This window comes from Tetrahymena thermophila, assembly GCF_000189635.1.
Source record: "Tetrahymena thermophila SB210 genomic scaffold scf_8254034, whole genome shotgun sequence".
In the NCBI taxonomy this organism is placed as follows: domain Eukaryota; phylum Ciliophora; class Oligohymenophorea; order Hymenostomatida; family Tetrahymenidae; genus Tetrahymena; species Tetrahymena thermophila.
Window position 1 is genome coordinate 261,654 of NW_002476025.1, and position 19,030 is coordinate 280,683.

At 22.5% G+C, this 19,030-nt stretch overlaps 6 protein-coding genes across 6 annotated transcripts; 4 read left to right on the forward strand and 2 right to left on the reverse strand. All coding sequences in view use genetic code 6, as the record gives it.

Annotated features, from left to right (window-relative positions):
• Positions 1-370: 370 nt before the first annotated feature.
• On the reverse strand, positions 371-2,156 carry TTHERM_00853090 (hypothetical protein; the record flags this gene model as incomplete). Its single annotated transcript, XM_001026315.3, has 6 exons — positions 371-497; positions 654-1,069; positions 1,294-1,488; positions 1,633-1,742; positions 1,859-2,053; positions 2,132-2,156. The coding sequence occupies 6 exons, from the start codon at positions 2,154-2,156 to the stop codon at positions 371-373; spliced, it is 1,068 nt and encodes a 355-aa protein (XP_001026315.3).
• Positions 2,157-2,569: 413 nt separating this feature from the next.
• TTHERM_000853099 (hypothetical protein) lies at positions 2,570-4,722 on the reverse strand (the record flags this gene model as incomplete). The annotated part of the gene is made up of 11 exons (XM_012800651.1): positions 4,606-4,722; positions 4,506-4,555; positions 4,352-4,441; positions 4,199-4,291; positions 4,051-4,140; positions 3,910-3,999; positions 3,598-3,714; positions 3,453-3,542; positions 3,294-3,383; positions 2,994-3,217; positions 2,570-2,928 (listed from the first exon to the last, which is right to left on the reverse strand). The coding sequence occupies exons 1-11, from the start codon at positions 4,627-4,629 to the stop codon at positions 2,570-2,572; spliced, it is 1,317 nt and encodes a 438-aa protein (XP_012656105.1). The 5' UTR covers positions 4,630-4,722.
• Positions 4,723-5,415: 693 nt separating this feature from the next.
• Positions 5,416-6,252, forward strand: TTHERM_00853100 (UbiE/COQ5 methyltransferase; the record flags this gene model as incomplete). Its single annotated transcript, XM_001026316.1, has 1 exon — positions 5,416-6,252. The coding sequence occupies one exon, from the start codon at positions 5,416-5,418 to the stop codon at positions 6,250-6,252; it is 837 nt and encodes a 278-aa protein (XP_001026316.1).
• Positions 6,253-7,383: 1,131 nt separating this feature from the next.
• Positions 7,384-8,190, forward strand: TTHERM_00853110 (UbiE/COQ5 family methyltransferase; the record flags this gene model as incomplete). The annotated part of the gene is made up of 1 exon (XM_001026317.1): positions 7,384-8,190. The coding sequence occupies one exon, from the start codon at positions 7,384-7,386 to the stop codon at positions 8,188-8,190; it is 807 nt and encodes a 268-aa protein (XP_001026317.1).
• Positions 8,191-9,764: 1,574 nt separating this feature from the next.
• Positions 9,765-11,892, forward strand: TTHERM_00853120 (transmembrane protein, putative; the record flags this gene model as incomplete). Its single annotated transcript, XM_001026318.3, has 3 exons — positions 9,765-10,443; positions 10,905-11,047; positions 11,425-11,892. The coding sequence occupies 3 exons, from the start codon at positions 9,765-9,767 to the stop codon at positions 11,890-11,892; spliced, it is 1,290 nt and encodes a 429-aa protein (XP_001026318.2).
• A 1,261-nt stretch (positions 11,893-13,153) lies between these two features.
• TTHERM_00853150 (RNA-dependent RNA polymerase RdRP2) lies at positions 13,154-18,724 on the forward strand (the record flags this gene model as incomplete). The annotated part of the gene is made up of 14 exons (XM_001026321.2): positions 13,154-13,463; positions 13,513-13,672; positions 13,740-14,106; positions 14,159-14,215; positions 14,338-14,850; positions 14,929-15,105; positions 15,154-15,624; positions 15,675-15,815; positions 15,876-16,337; positions 16,858-17,121; positions 17,172-17,241; positions 17,296-17,766; positions 17,819-17,994; positions 18,059-18,724. 14 exons carry the CDS (start codon positions 13,154-13,156, stop codon positions 18,722-18,724), a joined length of 4,305 nt encoding a protein of 1,434 aa, XP_001026321.2.
• Positions 18,725-19,030: the final 306 nt, after the last annotated feature.

Genomic DNA, 19,030 nt, shown 5'->3' on the forward strand with positions numbered 1-19,030 from the left:
GATTAATACTGTATAAAATGAATAATGATAAGATTAAAATATATTAATGATGATAAAAACTATTAAGTTGAAGTTAAATAATTAATTAATTAAAAATCTTTATTGAAAGAAAAAAAATGAATAAATATAAAATAATATGTATATGAAATGCTTTATAATTAGTTTTAATAATCCCAAATCAATAATATCTATTCATAATAATTAATTATTTCATTTAAATAAACTTTATTAACAATAATTATCACTAATTAACTAATTAATTAACTAAAAAACTAACTAACTAACTTCTATTCTATCTATCTCCTACTTTCATCTATTATTTTTTTTGTTTTGGAGATTAATTAGATAAATAATTTCATTTGCTGATTGTTCAGTTATCTTTTTCTCCTTTAAATAATTGTCTCTATTCCTTTTCAGAGTATATAAGTTTGTTACCACTCAAGAATCTATCGAAATCTACTAATTTCCATTCGTTCTATATTCTATAAAGCTTGATCCTATTTTAATTTTATTTTAAATTTAAATAAATTTTGCAATAAAAGTTGACAAATTTTCATTTAATTAATCTAGCTCAATAAAATCAAAATTATGTTAATTTATTTTAGTTTTAAACTAAATCATAAAATATTATTTAAACTTGAAGAAAATTTTACCAGTCAAGGAAATGAAGATCAAGACGAGAGAATTTAGGAGGAAGTCTCAATTAATTTTCAAAGACAGCAGTGTGAATATAAGACTCAGGAGGAGGTGAAACAACTTTTCCTGAACTGTCAGTAACCTAAAGAATATAAGGAGTAGCGAATTTGTAATGAACTCTTAAAATCATTTATTTATCATCATCACGGGTTAACTTGAAATCATAATTTCCATTTTCATCCATTTTTAATTGATTACCAATAAACATAATTAAACCTTTTTCTTCTAAATCTCTGATAATAGAATAAGCATCAGTACCAGCATTTCTGGTTCTGTTGCTGTTTAAACCCATAATATGAGTTATTTCAAAAGGTTGACCTCCTTTTTTACCTCCAAACTTTTAGAAACCTTCATTATCTTCAATTAAATTAATCTAATATTTTTACATAAAACGTCAGCTTCGCTTATTTACCAAAAAAATTTATTTATTAGAAAGTTCTAAAACTATTTATCATTAACAGTGTTAACTTTGATTCTTTATTTAATTTTTTATGTGCTTAAAAATATATCATATTTGTAAGGAGAACATAGCTTGTAGGAGATAAATATTAAAAAATGTATATATTATAATTAAATATTTATTAATTGATTAAGTACCTAATATCCGTTTCTTCTAAGTAATTCAGCACCCTTTTTGGCTTGAAGTAAGAAATTCAATTCAGAGTAAGGTAAATCATCATCTTTATTAGTTGCAAGGGATTTCATGAACCAAACCATTCTTCTATCGAATTGTTTGCAAAAATCAGCGTAATTTTCACCTTTAGCGAAGATCATATTATCGAATTCTTTTTTCTTTAAAAAATAATTGCTTAGTATTATCATTTACATTTAAGTATGCTTATTTTATTACAATCTTATGTATTTCTACTCTAAAAAAATTGCTGTAATTGCTTTATTAATAAATGATTGATAGGAAAAATAAATTAACAAAATTACGATTGGAACAAAGTCTTGCATACCCCTGAAGTTGTAAGGGAACTTAGCTTCACTAATATTGTGGATTTTATTGGTAGCATATAAATTAAAATATTCATCCCATGTAATACCTTTTGCATAATTTAGATTTTAGTAAATAATTTTTGCAATTTTACGCCTTTTGCTTAAATATATAAACTATAAATGATATGATAAGCTATTCCAAAACAAATTTGTAAAATTGTACTTTCCTTTCTAGGTCTATACTATTCTTCTCCTTCTCTTTTTTAATATCTTTCTTAGTTGTTTCTTCTGAATTCAGAAGGTTCTCTTCTATTATTTCTTTGATTTTAATAGGTAGAAGAGGTTTCCTAATTATTAAATTAGTTAGCAGGATTTGTTGAAAAAAATCTTGCGTTCAAAGCAATCAATCTCTAAGAGCCTATTTATATAATAGTTTTTTTAAGAATTATTTTCTTTATCCTGTTTAAGTCAATTTAAAATTAAAAGAAAATTCTACTTCTAATAAATAATTTAGCTATCATCCTATAAATACAATAAAAATGAATCTTTTTTCTTTATGAAGATACTATTAATTTATTCTTTCTTACTTTATTAATTTAACTTTATCTAACAAAGTTCTTTGATTCTTTCCTTATACTTTTCTATTGCTTTCTTAACAAAATCAATCAATCTATTGATTAAATTATTAATGAATGAATATATATATTCTATTTAAAAATAAATTAACAAGTCAGCAATTAGCAATAGAATTTTAATTATCGCTAACCTATCTTTTACTTTTAATAAATTTTGAAAAAGATTTTTCTTTTTTTTTCTACAGTGATTTAATGAATAAGAAATATCCATAATTTAAATTTTAATTTCCTTTTAAAGATTTTTATGATTTATTTATTTTATTATTTTTTAACTTCAAAATAAAAAATAAACTTATTTATCATTTAAAAAAGAAATATTTTAATTTAAATGTATTATTACAAATTCCTAAAAAATTTTACTTAATTAATTAGTAAATTTTATATTTAAATAATTAATAATTGCTATTTTTAAAATAAGTATTACAATAATAACAAACATTTAAATTAATTAATTATTTTAAGTTAAAACAAATCAAAAAATTTAAGCTTTATAAAAGACAATTAATAGAGTTAAAATAAATTTCATGGCTTTTTAAGATCCAAAGTGAATGAAACTAAGCGTTTAGTTTTTTGCAACTTGAGTTGCAAGGCTCTTCTTAAAATAGCCTCATTATCGATATAACGGTAGTCATCATATGGAAATTTTTTGTAAGGGTTGCTTGAATTTTAAATGTTAAATTTTAAATTAGTTATTTTATATGTATTTAATTAATTAAATAATACTAAAAAATTAATTTTATTGAGACCAAACTTTTACTTTTTCCTAATCCTTTACACATTAATCCTAAAGTCTTTATAAAATAGTTATTTCCCCTTTTATATTTAAAGATATATTTTTGTAGGTTTATTAATAAATTTACATAAAATTTATATCGATCTCATAAAGATTTTCGATTTGTCCTAATAAAGTGCCTATTTCTATGTAACCTTCTTCAATTTCATTTTACCTAAATATATTATTAAATATAAAAAAATTTAGATACCTAATAATTAAATTAATTAAGAAAAGAGTGTAATTATTACATTAAGTTTATGTGTAAAATTTATAGACTCTAACATATTTATAATTCACGACAAAAGCCCATGACTCCTTCGTCTCCTAGAGTATTTAAACTAATCAAATAAATTTAATAAATATTTAAATTAATAATTATTTATTTATAATAATAGCTAAATATTTACGCTAATTATAAATTTAATTTTCTAATTCTCTTAAGTTGAGCTATTGCTCCACCTAAATTGCATACTCCCTTTCTTAAAATATGATTGTTCCTAAAAATTTTAAATTAATAAATTTATTTAAAAAAATATTGATCATTTATTTTACAATAAATTTAATTCAAACTCTTCAATGTTTGGGCATTAGGATATACTTTTTGATAAATCTGATAATCCTTAATCTCCTATTTAGCCAAGTTTATATTACCCTTTTTCTTTTTATTAGCTATTAGACAAGAAAAAATATTAAAGTTAAATTTTTTTAATTTAAAAAAAATTAAAATATTCTAATAAAAGTATTGAATAAAGTAAAAAGTAATTAAATTATTCTCAAATTCTTATGAATGAATTCAAAGTAAAATTGAAATAATTTAAATTAAAAAAATAATTTAATAGATTCATGAAGCAAAATTAATTTTACCTTAAATCAAGGGTTAATTATTTCAAATTTTTTAGGTTTTCTAAAGCTTAACCTAACTAAGAAGCTCCTTATCTATTAAAATTATGGTCCCTTTAAATAAATTTTATTAAATAATTTCTACTGAGTAAAATAATATTTTACTGCATAAAGATTTTTAAATAGGTTAGATTTTTAGCCTGAGCTAAAGCAGAACTTAAACTGAACACCTTTTATTATTCCATGTTCTACTAACTTTATAGTGAATAAATAGATTTCTATCAATAATTATGAAATAAATTATTAATATTACTCTAGTTTAATAGATAAAGATGTGAGGTTTTAACATTTTAAAATTCCTGAAAGCATGAGAGAAAAACAGTATTATGACATCAGCTAGCAATTTCTTTTAAATAAATAAATATAGTACTAATATTATATTAAACTATGGATAGAATTGCTTTACACAAAATCGATATTTAATATGTGGAGGCTTTTTAATTTTTCTAATGTCTTTCCTAATAATTTAGCATCTTATTCACTTAGACTTTGCTGACTTGAAAAAATAAATAGAGAAAAAAACTTTATGTCATAGAAATAAAACTAAAATATTATTTTACTCAAATTTAATTTCTAATGACTAAATATTAAATGTATTTAATTTTAATTGCTATAATTTTAAATTATTTATAAATAATTTATATTATAATTTAAAATTACTTTTGTTGGATTTAAAATTAGCATATTTTGTTATTTGCTCTTTAAAGAAATTACTTTTTAAATTTATATTTTTTTATTTTTTGTTTGATCAGTTAAAAAATAAAATCTTACTATAAACTCAAATAAATTTAAACAATTTCTGATGAAAAACAAAAGCTAATTTTTTTAAAGATGTTTTAATCTAAAAATATATAAACAATTGAGGTTTTAAACTTAAAAACTGCAAGTTTTTTAAAAGCCCATCCATTTCATGCTTATAGAATAATATATGTATAAATATAAATAAATGATGGATTAAGAATATTCCAAAGTTTTTCTATTAATCAAAAAAATAAAATATTGGGCTTAAATTTTTTTTAGATTGATCAAAAATAAAAATTCAGAGATTAATTAGATATGGGGTTTCCTCTTTTCAAATTTTGTAAAAAAATATAAATTCATTCTATTTTATAGCTTCAAACAAATGTAAAATATCAAGGAATTTTGCTTTTTTGCTAAATTTGAAAATAAATTTAATCTAACTTCTTCATTTATATTTTTGATTAAAAGAATAATTCCAGAATATTTTTAATCCAATGAAATAGATGAATAGGCTTGTAAAAAAAATCCAGAATTTAAGATAATCTTACATTGCTAGGTAAATTTTTAGAAAAAAAGAAATTTTCTATTGTATGTATTGTATCTTTAATTAAAGATTTATTTTGCGTATCAAAAAAATTGGTTTTTTTTATTTCCGAAAGATAGTAAACTTAATAATTGTTATTTTGAAAATAATTAAAAATAAAACTATCTTTAAAAGAAACCAATCAAATGGCAACAAAATCTATCACTGAAATAGAAGCTTATTGGGATGACTTCTCTTCTTAATACATTAATATGGATAATGGAAGTAGTCTCTTTTATTTATCTTTAATTAATATGCTTAAAATTCAAGATCGTAAATCAATACTCGAAGTTGGAGCTGGTGCTGGATTCTTATTTAATCACACAATGAATTTCAAAAAGCATGGTGCATAATATATTGCGACAGACTTGTCTGAAAAAATGCTTCAATATATTCTGAGGAGGTTATAAATAGAAGAACCTTTTAAGGATGGTATGCTGATAGACAAGTATAATTTAAGAATACAAAAGGCTAATGGAGAAGAATTGCCTTTTGAAGATAATACTTTTGATTGTTACATAGCTAATTTGTGCTTGTAAATCACCACTGATCCTGTAAAGATGCTTAAAGAATCTCATAGAGTTCTCTAAAAAGGTGGAGTTGCTGGTTTCAGTGTATGGGGAGATAAAGAAAAATCTTAGTTATTCACAATAATCCCCTAAACTTTAACTGAAAATGGATGTACTTATCCTCAAATAAGAAGTAATTTCCATCTTAATGACAGAGAAAAACTAATCAAAATGGTCGAAGATGCAGGATTCACCTAAGTTATTTGTTGGAATTAATTCTCTCCTTATCATTAAACTGAATAAGGAATGATGGACTTCTTAAACTCTCCTAGTAATATTACTGTACTTTAACAAGCTGGAGAAAAGGCTGAAGAAATAAAAAGTAAATTATAACAAAAGATAAAAAGTTATCTTGAATAAAATAAGCTTCCTTTTGGATTAGATGGATTATTAATAATAGGTGTTAAAAATTGATTATTAATTGTATTTCATTTTTATAGCTCGTAAATAAATAACTCATTAATATGTTATTTTATTCATATAAATTTTACAAAAAAATAAGTTTATTTCTTAAAATATTTATTTTTGCTTGCCAAACAAAGTTTTTTTGATCTCTTTTATTCATTTTAAAATAATTAATTAATATCATGAGATAAAAAAAACTTAAAGGAAAAGCATTTGGGAAAGACATTTAGTTAGGTAATTAGAATCTAATTGATAAATCAAATAAAAAGTTCTAAAAATAAAAATAAAAATGGAACTCTCAACACTGTTGAAAGATGATTACTTATTTCTATATGCATGTATGTATATACATATGTGCATAAAAATTACAGATTTTATAAAAGAAAATATCTTTAATATTTAATTAAATTTATAAATATTCAAATAAAATTTATATTATCGAAGTTTGAAAATTTTCCTCAAAATAAATAAAGAATTAACATTTCAGCTAATCTCATGAACAAGTTTAATTTATGTGAATATAAAGGAAGTAATAAAGTTTTCTGATTAGAGGCAAAATCCAATAACAATGAAAGTTCAATCTATTTTGAAAGGCTAAAAAATTCTTTGAAATTCTTTGTAAAGTTAAAAATATTAGTAAACAAAACAATATTTCGTAAAAAAAGTTAATAAATATTATGTAAAAATAATTTTTTTAAAGTATGATAGTGAAATATATTTATTTATTCTCTCTATCTCATATTTTTTTTAATGAAAGAAATTATACTGTAAGTGACTTATAAAATTTATTGTAGTTGTTTTTAAATCATAGAATTTTCATTTTAGCGAATAAGAATTATTTAAAAAATATTAAAATTTTAAGAATTTATTAGATTTATTTTAATTCTTACTTGATTTAAAATACAATTAATAAATAAAAAAATAAACTGACATTTAATATCAAATTACTAAATTAAATTACAGTCTTAAATATCTGATATGATTGATGTACTGATAACAACTAACTTAGATAAGTTATTGAAATCTTCTAGATGATATTCTAAATATCTTATATAAGCATTTTATAAAAAAATTAAAAAATAATATAAAAAAAATTATTGATTAGTTGAAAATTTTATTAAAAAATCTTGATTATTTAAAATGGCTAACTAAACTATTAAAGATGTTGAAACGTTTTGGGACGAGTTTTCTGAAGATTACTCCTCTTATGACTCTGGATCAAATGTTTTATTTTTATCTCTGGCTAATATGCTCAAAATTGATAAGAGAGACTCTATATTAGAAGTAGGAGCTGGAACGGGTTTTCTCTACAATCATATTTTAAATTATAAAAAGTAAACTGCAAAATATGTTGCTACAGATATATCAGAAAAAATGCTTCAAATAATGAGTAAAAGATTAAAATTAGAATACAAAGAAAATCAAGTTAATAACTACGAGAAGTACAATTTAACAATTCAAAAAGCTAATGCTGAATAATTACCATTCGAATAAGAAAGTTTTGATTGCTTGATTGGTAATTTATGTCTTCATATAACTCCTGATCCTGTTAAAATGCTCTCAGAATCTTACAGAGTACTTTAAAAAGGAGGAGTAGCTGGATTTTCAGTTTGGGGAGATGATAAAGGTTTATACTATTATACTTTAATTCCTACAGTTTTAAAAGAGATGGGTTAATATGTTTAGTAAGGTAGATCTTATTTCCACTTAAATGATAGGGAAAGCCTCATTAAAATGATGGAAAGTGCTGGTTTCTCTAATATTATTTGCTGGAATTAATTCACTCCTTTCCATTATATTTCAGAAGAAGAAATGAAAAAAGTCTTAGGGACATATTATAGCGAAGAAATAAAAAATAAGGTTATTGAAAAATTTAACGAGCAGATAAAAATTAATAAAAAGCCATTTGGGTTAGATGCCTTAATGATCATTGGAACTAAGTTATGATATAACAATTAATACAATATCTATAGTTTTGATTGTATATTTTCGCTTACTCTTATCTTGAGTATATATTATTTATCATTATTTTTTAAATAAATTATTTACTGATAATGTTTTTTTTAAAATGGAAATTTTTAGTTCTTCATTTTATTCATAAACATTTTTAAATACATCTTTTTTTTGATTTTAATAGGTATTTTTAAATCTATTTAGTAAAATTATTTTTTATTTTAATAATATCTATTTTTAATATAAAGAACTTATATTGATCTTCAAAAATAGTTAAATAAATAAAGTTATTTAACTTTGATAATTTTAAATACTTTGATTGTTCGTTGTTTGATACAAATATATTTTAAATTTATATGAAAAACAATTTATTTATTAAATCAGTAAAATGTCGAATCAATCTTTATATATTTATATCCTGAGAACAAGTTTTAATATTTTATATTGCAAAATCACAAAAATTGTTATTTTCAACTGTAAAAAATACTCTCTTTTCTCAGAATAAAAAATTTTAACTTGATTCAATACATTATAAAATTAATTTAAGAATTAAAAATCATTTAATTTGTATATTTAGTCACTAAAATTAATATTAGTTTTTATATCTTGTTTATGGCATTTATTTAATTTAAATAAAAATATCTATTTTATCATAATATAATTAAAAATTAGATTAAAGTAAATTGATGAAGTGCTTTTATTTATTATATATATTTAAATTTATAGATTATTTGTATGCTTAATTCCTACCTGAATATTCTTCTTTTTTATAAATAAATTTAAATACTTAAAGTTGTTTTTGGGGTAATTATTAAAAAATATTCTAAAATTTTTTAATTTAAGGATACAGATGAATTTGATAAGAAAAAGATATTCTTTTAACTTAGATTATAGATAGAGAGTTAAGTTGTATATCAAAATAACAAATTTACTAATGCTTTATTTTTAGTTATTTTAGGTTTTTTTATAGATAAGTATTTTAATAAGAATATTTTTTAATTTATCACTATTAATCATACTTAAAAGGGATATTTGAGCATTATTCATTACAATAATTATATCTTTTTGCTAAAAACATGTAAATAAATCGCGTAAACTCTCCCTTTTTTGTTAATAATTCTTAGATCTTAAGAATTCAATTTTTTTTTATTTTAGAACCTCATTTAAATGCTTAATCATTTTTACATATAAATAAATCAATTAGTTGATCAACCTTGTAATCATTTTACTTTTATGCTTTTCATTATTAAATGCTTTTAATATCTTTTGAAAGAAAGAAATATTATCTCTTAAAAACTCTCTGTCTACATATTTCAAAATTTGTTCAAAACTCACAACACCAAAAAAATTGATTAAAGATATTTTAAAGAGTTAATCGAACTTTCTAGAGGAGGAGGGGGACCAAATGGAAAATTATAGATAAAAGGAATAAATTAGCCATAAATAAAAAATTTAATTAATTACTAATTTTCAGTTTAAAGGCGAGATTGATTTGCAGGAAAAATTATACAATTGTAGCAAAAAATAAAAAGAAAAATAAGATTTTCAAAAGAAAACTATTAAAAATAATGAGCAGTGAAGTTGAAGCTTTAGAAGCCCACTTGGCTACTTTAAAGATCGAAGAATAATCTATCGACTGGAAGCAATTAACTGACAGCTAAGCTGAAACAACCAAAGCTTTCGAAGCTCTCCAAAGACAAATATTCGCCTTAAAGGATAACTTATCTAAGAACTTCGTTTGCATCCTTAAGGAATTGAAGGATTTCGACTTAAAGGACCTCTCTACTAAGGCTGCTGAAAAGAAGAGCTCTGCTTCTTCTTTGAAGAACCTTTCTCAATACGCTACTGTTAACGGTTCCACTGTTACTCTTAACACCAATGAAATTAATAAAATTATCAAGGAAAAGCAATCTAGTCTCCTTGAAGCCAACCAAAGAGTTCAAGCTAAGCTCTTCGAAACTGCTCAATGGGCTGATGCTTTCGTCAGATTATTGAACGTCACTAAGGACTCTTCTGCTCCTACCAATGACAAATAAGTTGCTGAAACCTTCTAACTCACTACTGAATCTACTAAGAAGTTCGACTTCCCTGAAGGCAAGCTCAACGATATAGTCTCTAAGATCCAAGTCACTTATATCCCTGACACTCAAAAATACATCTCCATCTAAACCTACTAATAAATCGTCGAACACTCTGTTGACCTCGCTGAAGAAGAATTCATCAGACTTACTTTCGAAAATAGAAAAGGTAATTTATTAATCCTTCAACATATGCTAAGCGAGAGCTTACATTTTTCTCATCCTATTTCTTTTCTTTGTTATGGATACTGCCATCAATTATAAATAAGATATTAAAGATAATTTTTTATCTACTTATCTTAAAAAAAATTGTATGTTAAAGATATGTTAGTTATTTCTTGTAAATAACTGCTATCTCTTTACAAAGTATCTAGTGAAGATGGTGTCTCTGATGACAATCTCATTACATGAATCATACATGTTTATAAATTATCCATCTTTCGGCTGAAAAAAAATCACTTCTTCACTGATATAAAGATACTTCAATATTATAAATAAATAACCCCTTTATTATAATTTTGGCAGGAAAAAATAGCAATATTTTCAATAACAAAGAAAAAAATAATCTTATTCATTAATTAGTTAATTATTGCTAACTAATCTAATTTTAATTTAACTTATGATAAATAGAAAGAAGAGAAATCATGCATACCGATAAGAAGAAATACTTGTTCTTAATGCAAGAAAACATGAACGATATTGAAAACATGCTCATGAAGGCTCAAGAAGATATCTGTGCTAAGCTTGGCATTACCCAAGAAATTCTTGAAAAAGTAATTATTTCTATTTCATTACATAGCAAGGATACATTAGAGTTTCATCATCAATCCGCATAGTAGTAGCAGCAGCAACTAACTTTTAGCATAATAGCAATAGTTATATAGCAAAAGAAAAATAACCCAAAAGGTTTTAACTAATCAGACAACAACCATTTTATACACTACACTTAGATATCAAATGATGCATTTTATTTTTGTATGATTACTTATGATTCTAAATAATCACCATCTTTCGACTGATAAAATATCTAAGTATTACTGCAAGCTAAATAAAAATCTATTTGGATTGATATGATATTTTAATTTATCTTACATTAACAAATTAAATTTAATTGAGTACTTACTAATTTTATCTTTTAATTAATTAATAGTCTGAAATGTGCTTGATGGAAAGAGGTTTGGGTCAACACATCTTCATGATGTAAGCTACCGTTCGTCAAAGAATAAAAGAAAAGTTACCTAAGAAGAAGTCCGTCAGTGCTGATATTACCAAGGAAATCATCAGATTCTAAATTAAAATGTTGAACGAAAAGTAAGAATACTTCTTACCTATCTTAAAACAAATGCCCAAGACTGTTGAAACTTCTCAATTAGTTCCTATTCTTTTGAATATGATGATCAACGATCTTGTTTTCGAAGAATACTCTTTGGAAGATGAAGACTACATGTAAAACCTTAATGACCAAAGCGCCTTCAACGATAAAGAAATCATGGAATTATTAAACGGTATTGAAAAGGGTATCTACAACTTATTCGCCGAAAGTGATTTCATCCCCAAGGGTATGCCTATGGGTATGCCTCCCGGTGGTATGCCTCCCATGGGAATGCCCTACTATTGAGGAACAAAACACTGATTAACTATACAAATTGATTGATAAATAAATAAACAAATAAATAATAACAATTTGAATAGTTATTAAAATTAACTTCTTAATTTAATAATCATAAAACAATTTTAAAATAGTTTGCATCGCAAATAAAAACAACAAATAAATTCATACATACATAAATCAACACATACATAAATAAATAAATAAATATAAAGCTAAATAAACAATAAATATAAACATTTACATTGATATATCAATAATATTTTCTATATTTTTAAATATGTCAGAGTCATTGTAATAATAACTAGATAAAGAAATAAATATAAACTAAACATTAAACTTCTTCTAAACATAATTATTATTTATTCTACTCATCAATAAATGTAACTTTAATGTATATTTATTCGTAATCTTTAATTTCTTCTAAAAAAACTCTTGCATAAAATTTCAAACAACCTTATTATCCCTTGTTTATTATCATTTATATTTTAAAATTTCAGTTTTAATCTAAAATTATATCATTTCTCATATCTTTTGTCTCAAAATGCTTAGCAAAAAATTAATTAATTCTTCAAACTAAATAATTAAACAGAGATTAATTTTTTAATTTTTATAATAAGATGGATTATTTTTTTAAATTTCTATTATTTTTAGATTATATATTTATTTTTTTTAGCTTTAAGTCTTTAATATTTTAAAATATTATTATCAAAGTATTTCACCATTTTTAAATTAAAATTTACTCATTAAAAATTTAATTGCTAATTCAATTTTATTTTTTTAAAATTCTAAAATTTTTATATTATTTTATCATCTTAATAGCTTTAAATATTTGTTTACAATTTATCAAAATATTTAAATTACTTTGATATAATTTAATTGCTAATTTCATTTTATTTTAATGATATTAGATTTTGTATTCTTTTGTCTCGCTATTTTGTAAAAGTTTGTTTAAGTAAAAAGAATTTTATATATTCTAACTTGATCTTAAATTTTTATTTAACAAACTTTTTATGAAGAAATATGAAGGAGCTAATAAAATTATATCCTAAAAATACTTCATTAATTAATTAATTAACTTTAATTTTTTAAGCTTAAATTTATATCTTTTAGAATTTTTATTTAAGTATGTAAATAAATATAAAAATATTTTATTTTTTAGAGAAGCAATCTAAGATTTAAAAAATAAAATATCTTGATTTTTATTAATAATTAAACAATTCAATAATTTAACAAGTTTAGATATTAGATAAAAAATAGATAAGTTAAAATGATTGAACAATCTATAGAAGAGGAAAAAATCATATGCTGTATAGGCTATATAAATGGAAAGATAACTTCTAAAAACTTTACTACCTCATTATGCTTTGCATCAATATAAAAATATCTTTAAGAGCAACAACATAGATTTAAAAGCATTAAATGTGTCTCTATTTATACTCCAAAAAAGGAGCAATAGTAGATTGGTTTAGATACCATTGATGATGTTAAGGAAAAAATAAAAGAGATACAGAAATCTATTGATCATAATTATTTGAATATACCTCAACACCTGAAAGAAGAGAGATATAGAGTAAACTGTAATAAAATATTAATAATCCAAATTTTTTTCTAAAATATTTTTGATAGATAAAAGCTTAAATTTTTAGGAAGGTTAATAGTCTTTGGATAATGATGATGATAGCAATTTACTTGGTAGTGAATATTAGTTTTTAAAAAACTTTATTACAAAAGAAAATGATGATATTCATCTGAAGGAAGAAATGGCTAGCTTTAATAAAATAGAAAGGTTTTTATTTCATATACTTACTTACTTATTTTTTATGCTAAAACATTTTCTAAATTAATATAAAAAGCTTTTGTTAAAATGTATTAAAGAACTCTAAAAATGAGTCTAAAATAAATACTGTAAACTAATAAAAAGATTAGTATGCAAGGATAAATAGCTGGATTATAATTTTAAGTGGAACGGAATAGGATTTAGAAGTTCTGAACGATTCAAAGATTGATGTAAAGACAAAACATGAAAAATATTACTTCTTTTTAAAAACAAAACATAATGACAACGAAAAAAAAAATTATTTGAAAATTTGTACTGATGAATTATCGAATTATGCTAAGGAATAGATGAATTTTGTAAATATAAAATTGCTTCAAGTTAGTTTAGGGATATTTGAATTATACGGCGGTGCTTTATACTACAATTGTTAGTTTTAATTTGAAGTAATAAGCTATTTACTGAATTTTAGTATTTAGTAATTATTTAAAATATTAGGAAAACATAGACTATGTAAACACAATCAGCATCTATATGTAAAATGATGAATCAGAGGTAATTATATTAAATTAATAATTTATGTATCCATATAAATTTAATAAAATGTTTATTATTTAAATTATTTTCTATTTAGATTATTAGCAATAACAATATAAAATTAATATTTTTTTTTTAAGAGCAAGTAAAAATAGTAATCGGTATCTATTGTGTTAGCATATAATGATTATTAGCTAAAAATTGAGTTTCCATATTTATATTGCAATGAAATAAGATTTGATTAAAGAGGTAAAAATATGTATTACTTTTAATTAGTTGTTCCTCCTAAATATTTTGTCAGAGAAAATTCAGCTAATATTTAAGAAAACTTGGATTAAAAAAAGAACACTTGGATTAGAGTAGATAACTTCTTTGCTCATGACATCAGTAATGAGCTTAAAAGAATAGAATTTGTAAACAATACAGTTATTTGTATTGAGATAGAAAATGAAACAGTCAATACATTCTAAACGATACTTAAAAATTCTTTTTCAAACGTGTTTAAAGATACAGACCCTATTCCTATTTCAAATGTGTCACAACATTTTCCTTAAGAACCTGAAAATGATTTAGACTAATAATGGGAAAGACTTCTAAATAGATATTCATTCAATTTAAGCTATTCGATCTTAACACTAATATCTCACAATAAAGTAAATTAAATATTTTTGCATTTATTTGTGCAACTAAGAGGTTATTTATTTATTTATTTATTTATAATAATCTTAAAGCTAAGTGTCGTCAAATTAAGAGAATTTCTTGACTATATAGATCTTTAAATAAGAGATGGTAAATCAGAGTATATATTAGAAAAAGGAATTTAGTATTATTACAACTAAAAGAAAGAAATTAATCGCCTCAATTTTACAGCTTTCTAAATACTTTTCTAGGACGTGTAAAGATAAGAAGTAAAATTAATTATTCCTGTTTTTAAATTAATTCGTTATTTTTTTTAGAATTACTTCAAAATTTAAGAGATCAGAGCTAAAAGAGATGTCAAAGTTATCGCAACAAGAAGGGTAAGTATTACTCCTAGTGGATTGATTTATAACTTAAAAGAATTAGAACTGTCAAATAGAGTTTTGAGAATTTTTTAAGACTCAACTGATTCATTTATAAGAGGAACATTTTAAGATGATTCCTTAGAAAATGCAAAGCATATGAAGTATGTCTCAAGATATTTCAGGTAAAAGCTTAAATCCTTTAAAGTTTTAAACTGGGAATTTATTAATTTTGGATGGAGTGCTTCTCAACTTAGGAACTCATCATCTTGGTTCTTTCATGAAACTGAAGTTCTCAAAAAATAAGATGTAATTACAAGAATTGGTGATTTTTCAGGTATTAATCCTCCAGCTAAAAAATCTGCTAGAATTGGATAATGTTTTAGCTCAAGTACTCCCTATATCTTGAAAGAAAGACCTAACATAGTAATAAAATTATTTAATATTAAAAATTTAAATATTTAATCCTTTTAAAGGAATTCATTGATGATATTACTACACCCTCAGCAGTTTAAGAAGTTGATGCTAATGGAAATATTTGCTACTTTAGATAAAAGAAAAAAGTTTTTACAGATGGTATTGGAACTATTTCATAAGATCTTATAAGAAAAATATCAGTAAAATTTAGATTAATAAAATTTGTAATCATAAATCTCAAAATTAAATAATATTAATAGGATCATCTTAATGCCTTTTTTATGTGTGCTATATAAGTAAGATATGGAGGAGCTAAAGGAGTGTTGACAATTGATTATAAAAGTGATAAAAAAAATACAATATAGTTGAGAGAAAGTATGATAAAATATAAAATTACAGATGAATAAGACGAATTAATAATTGATATTCTAGATAGAAACAAATATAGATTTGGATATTTGAATAGGTAAGTCATTATCTTACTTAGATCACTAGGTATTGAAAACGAATAATTCATCTAAGCTCAGCAAGAATACATAGAAGAGTTAAATAAGTCAGCATTGAAAGATGCAAGTATATTTACACTTTTTAACACAGATTATTCAAAGGATGGAACAAGATTATTTCCAATCACCCATCTTCTAAGAAGTATGTAGACAAGTAGGATTGATATGGCCTAAGATATATTCTGTAAAGGAGTTATTCATACCCTCAAAAAAAGAGTAAATTAAATATTTAAAATATATTTTCAAAATAGATAAATTAATGAAAAGCTAATATTTCAACATAAAATATTAACAAATATTTAAACAAAAAATTTCAAGTTAATACAATAAAAATTTTAAGTTATCCTTTCTAGTAAAAAGTAATTTTTAATTAGAAAATGCTATTAAAATATTTATTTTTTATACCATCACCATTTAAATAAATAATTGCTATTTAAAAATGAGAAAATTACCGTACTCTAAGTTAATTTTGGACCTCGAATTTTGAATTTTTTTTTACAAATTCTGATATCAATAATAAGGGTTTAGGTTTTTAATAAACTAATAAATTATTCACAAAAATCGCAAAAACTATGCTAAATATGAACAGTTAATTTTTAATAATGAATAATCATAAATTTAACAAGTTATTTAATTTTATTAAATATTTATATTCTTATATTTTTTCAATAAAGAATATTGATTAAATTATTAAAAAATATAATTCATTTTATTAATTTTGTTTTAATATTTTTAGGGTTTTTATATTCTGAGAAAGAAGAGTAACATTTTTCTTAAAAAGAGTGCAAGATTGATGGGTGTTATAGATGAATATAATGTGTTAGAACAAGATGAAGTTTTTGCATATATAAGTTAGGATTCAGAAAAATCTTTCTTTTAAGTTGAGGGAGATGTAATTGTAGTTAAAAACCCATGTTTACATCCTGGTGATATTAGAAAATTAAAAGCTGTTACTTTGGAAACTATTTCGTAAAGATTAGGAGAAGGAAAAATAAATCCTGTAATATTTTAAAGTTTTTATAAATTTCTAATTTATTAATTTTATGATAGTTTAAAAAATTAAGGAACATCCTAATATTCCCTTAAAAAGGTAAAGAGCCTATCACTTCATAAATAGCAGGTAAATTTTTTATTTTTCAAATTACTTTTTTTTAACTTAATTTATATGTAAAAGGTTCCGATTTGGATGGTGATTGCTATTTTATTTGCTGGGATTAAAGATTTATTCCCTTGGAATAGAAAGAACCTTTTAACTATGATGAAGATGATAATAGTTAAAAAAAATAAATCTCATAAGAACAGTATGATATAGAAATCTCTAAAAAGCCTAATACTTAGTTTAAAACTAAAAATCCTGTACGAGAAGTGATTGATGATAATGAATAAATGCTAGACTTTTTTATAGATTTTATAAATAATGAAAATCTTGGTAAAATAGATAATTCTCATTTAGTCTTTGCAGATAAAAGTCCATTATACGCTGAAGACCCTAAATGTTTAAAGTTGGCATCACTACATGCATAAGCTGTAGATTATGCAAAAACAGGTATTTCTCCTTAATTACCAAAAAACCTTGCAATAAAAGAGTACCCTGATTTTATGGAAAAAGATGACAAACCATCTTATTAATCATAAAGCATTTTAGGTAAAATATTTAGTGAGTTAATTTAATTTGATAATTTTTAATCATCATTTAGGTATTTTATATAGACAAGTAAAAGACCAGTATGAAAAACACTGTAAAAACGATATAGAAGGAGATAGATCTTAAACTTTTATTGATAATAATTTAATATTCAATCCGCCTACATTTGTTAACGAAATTGTAGATGAGTAAGAAAATAAAACTTATCTTGAATAGGAAATTGATTTCGTAAAATTTTCTTTTTCAAAAATTTATTCTTAGTAAAAATATATATTTATTTATAATTTGATAGGCTATTGAAGCAAATAATCAATGGAATATAGAAATAAATAATCTCAAGCAATTCTTTGGTGCTCAAAATGAGTTTGAAATTTACACAGGTAATTTTTCCAAACTCATAAAAGTAGAGAGGAAAAAAAAGATGAGTGCAGAAATAGTATAGCAAAGAATCTTGTCTACATTATTAGCAATAAAAAATAGGTTTGAGCTTTTGTTCTTTAAAAATTTAGATGAAGATAGAGATAGATTTTATGATGAAACAAACAGAAAAAAATATTATAGTAAAAAATGTAAAATAAGAGCTACTTTATGGTATATCATATGCTACTTAAGAAAACCTGAACATATTGTTTAATATGCAGTAAACTTTGAGAAAGATTCTTTACTAGGACAGACTTTCACTTTTTTGAGTCAATAAAAATATTTTGGAGAAACAATCATAAGAGGAAATAGAAATCCAAAAACTATTCAATTCTTCAATGAAAATAATGATTATGTTGGCTTATCATGGTTTATAATTAGTAATGTCCTGTTAGAAATAAAGAAAGATAATGATAACTATAAAATGAATGAATAAAAATAATAAAAAAGTGAATAATAAATAAAGGAATTTGAAGATTATAAAAAAAAATTCTATTAAAATGATTTAAATGGATACCATTCTGACGAATATTTATGATTTTCAGCTAGTTAGCCAGATATTTATTTGCTAGATATAGCATTAAAAGAAATTTAAAATATGTTATTTATATATTTTTAATAATACTTTGCAAAAATTTATGCTAACAAGTATTTAATACAATAATGATACATATATAAAATAAATAAATGTTCAAAGACAAACTAACAAAATATAATTCATAAATTTTTCTTAAACAATTTTATTTATTTAAAAAAGGTAGAAAATTTTGTAATGAAATTATATTTTTAATTAAATAGTAAAAACATATTTTATCTTTTATAAATCTTTCAATTCGTAAATTCA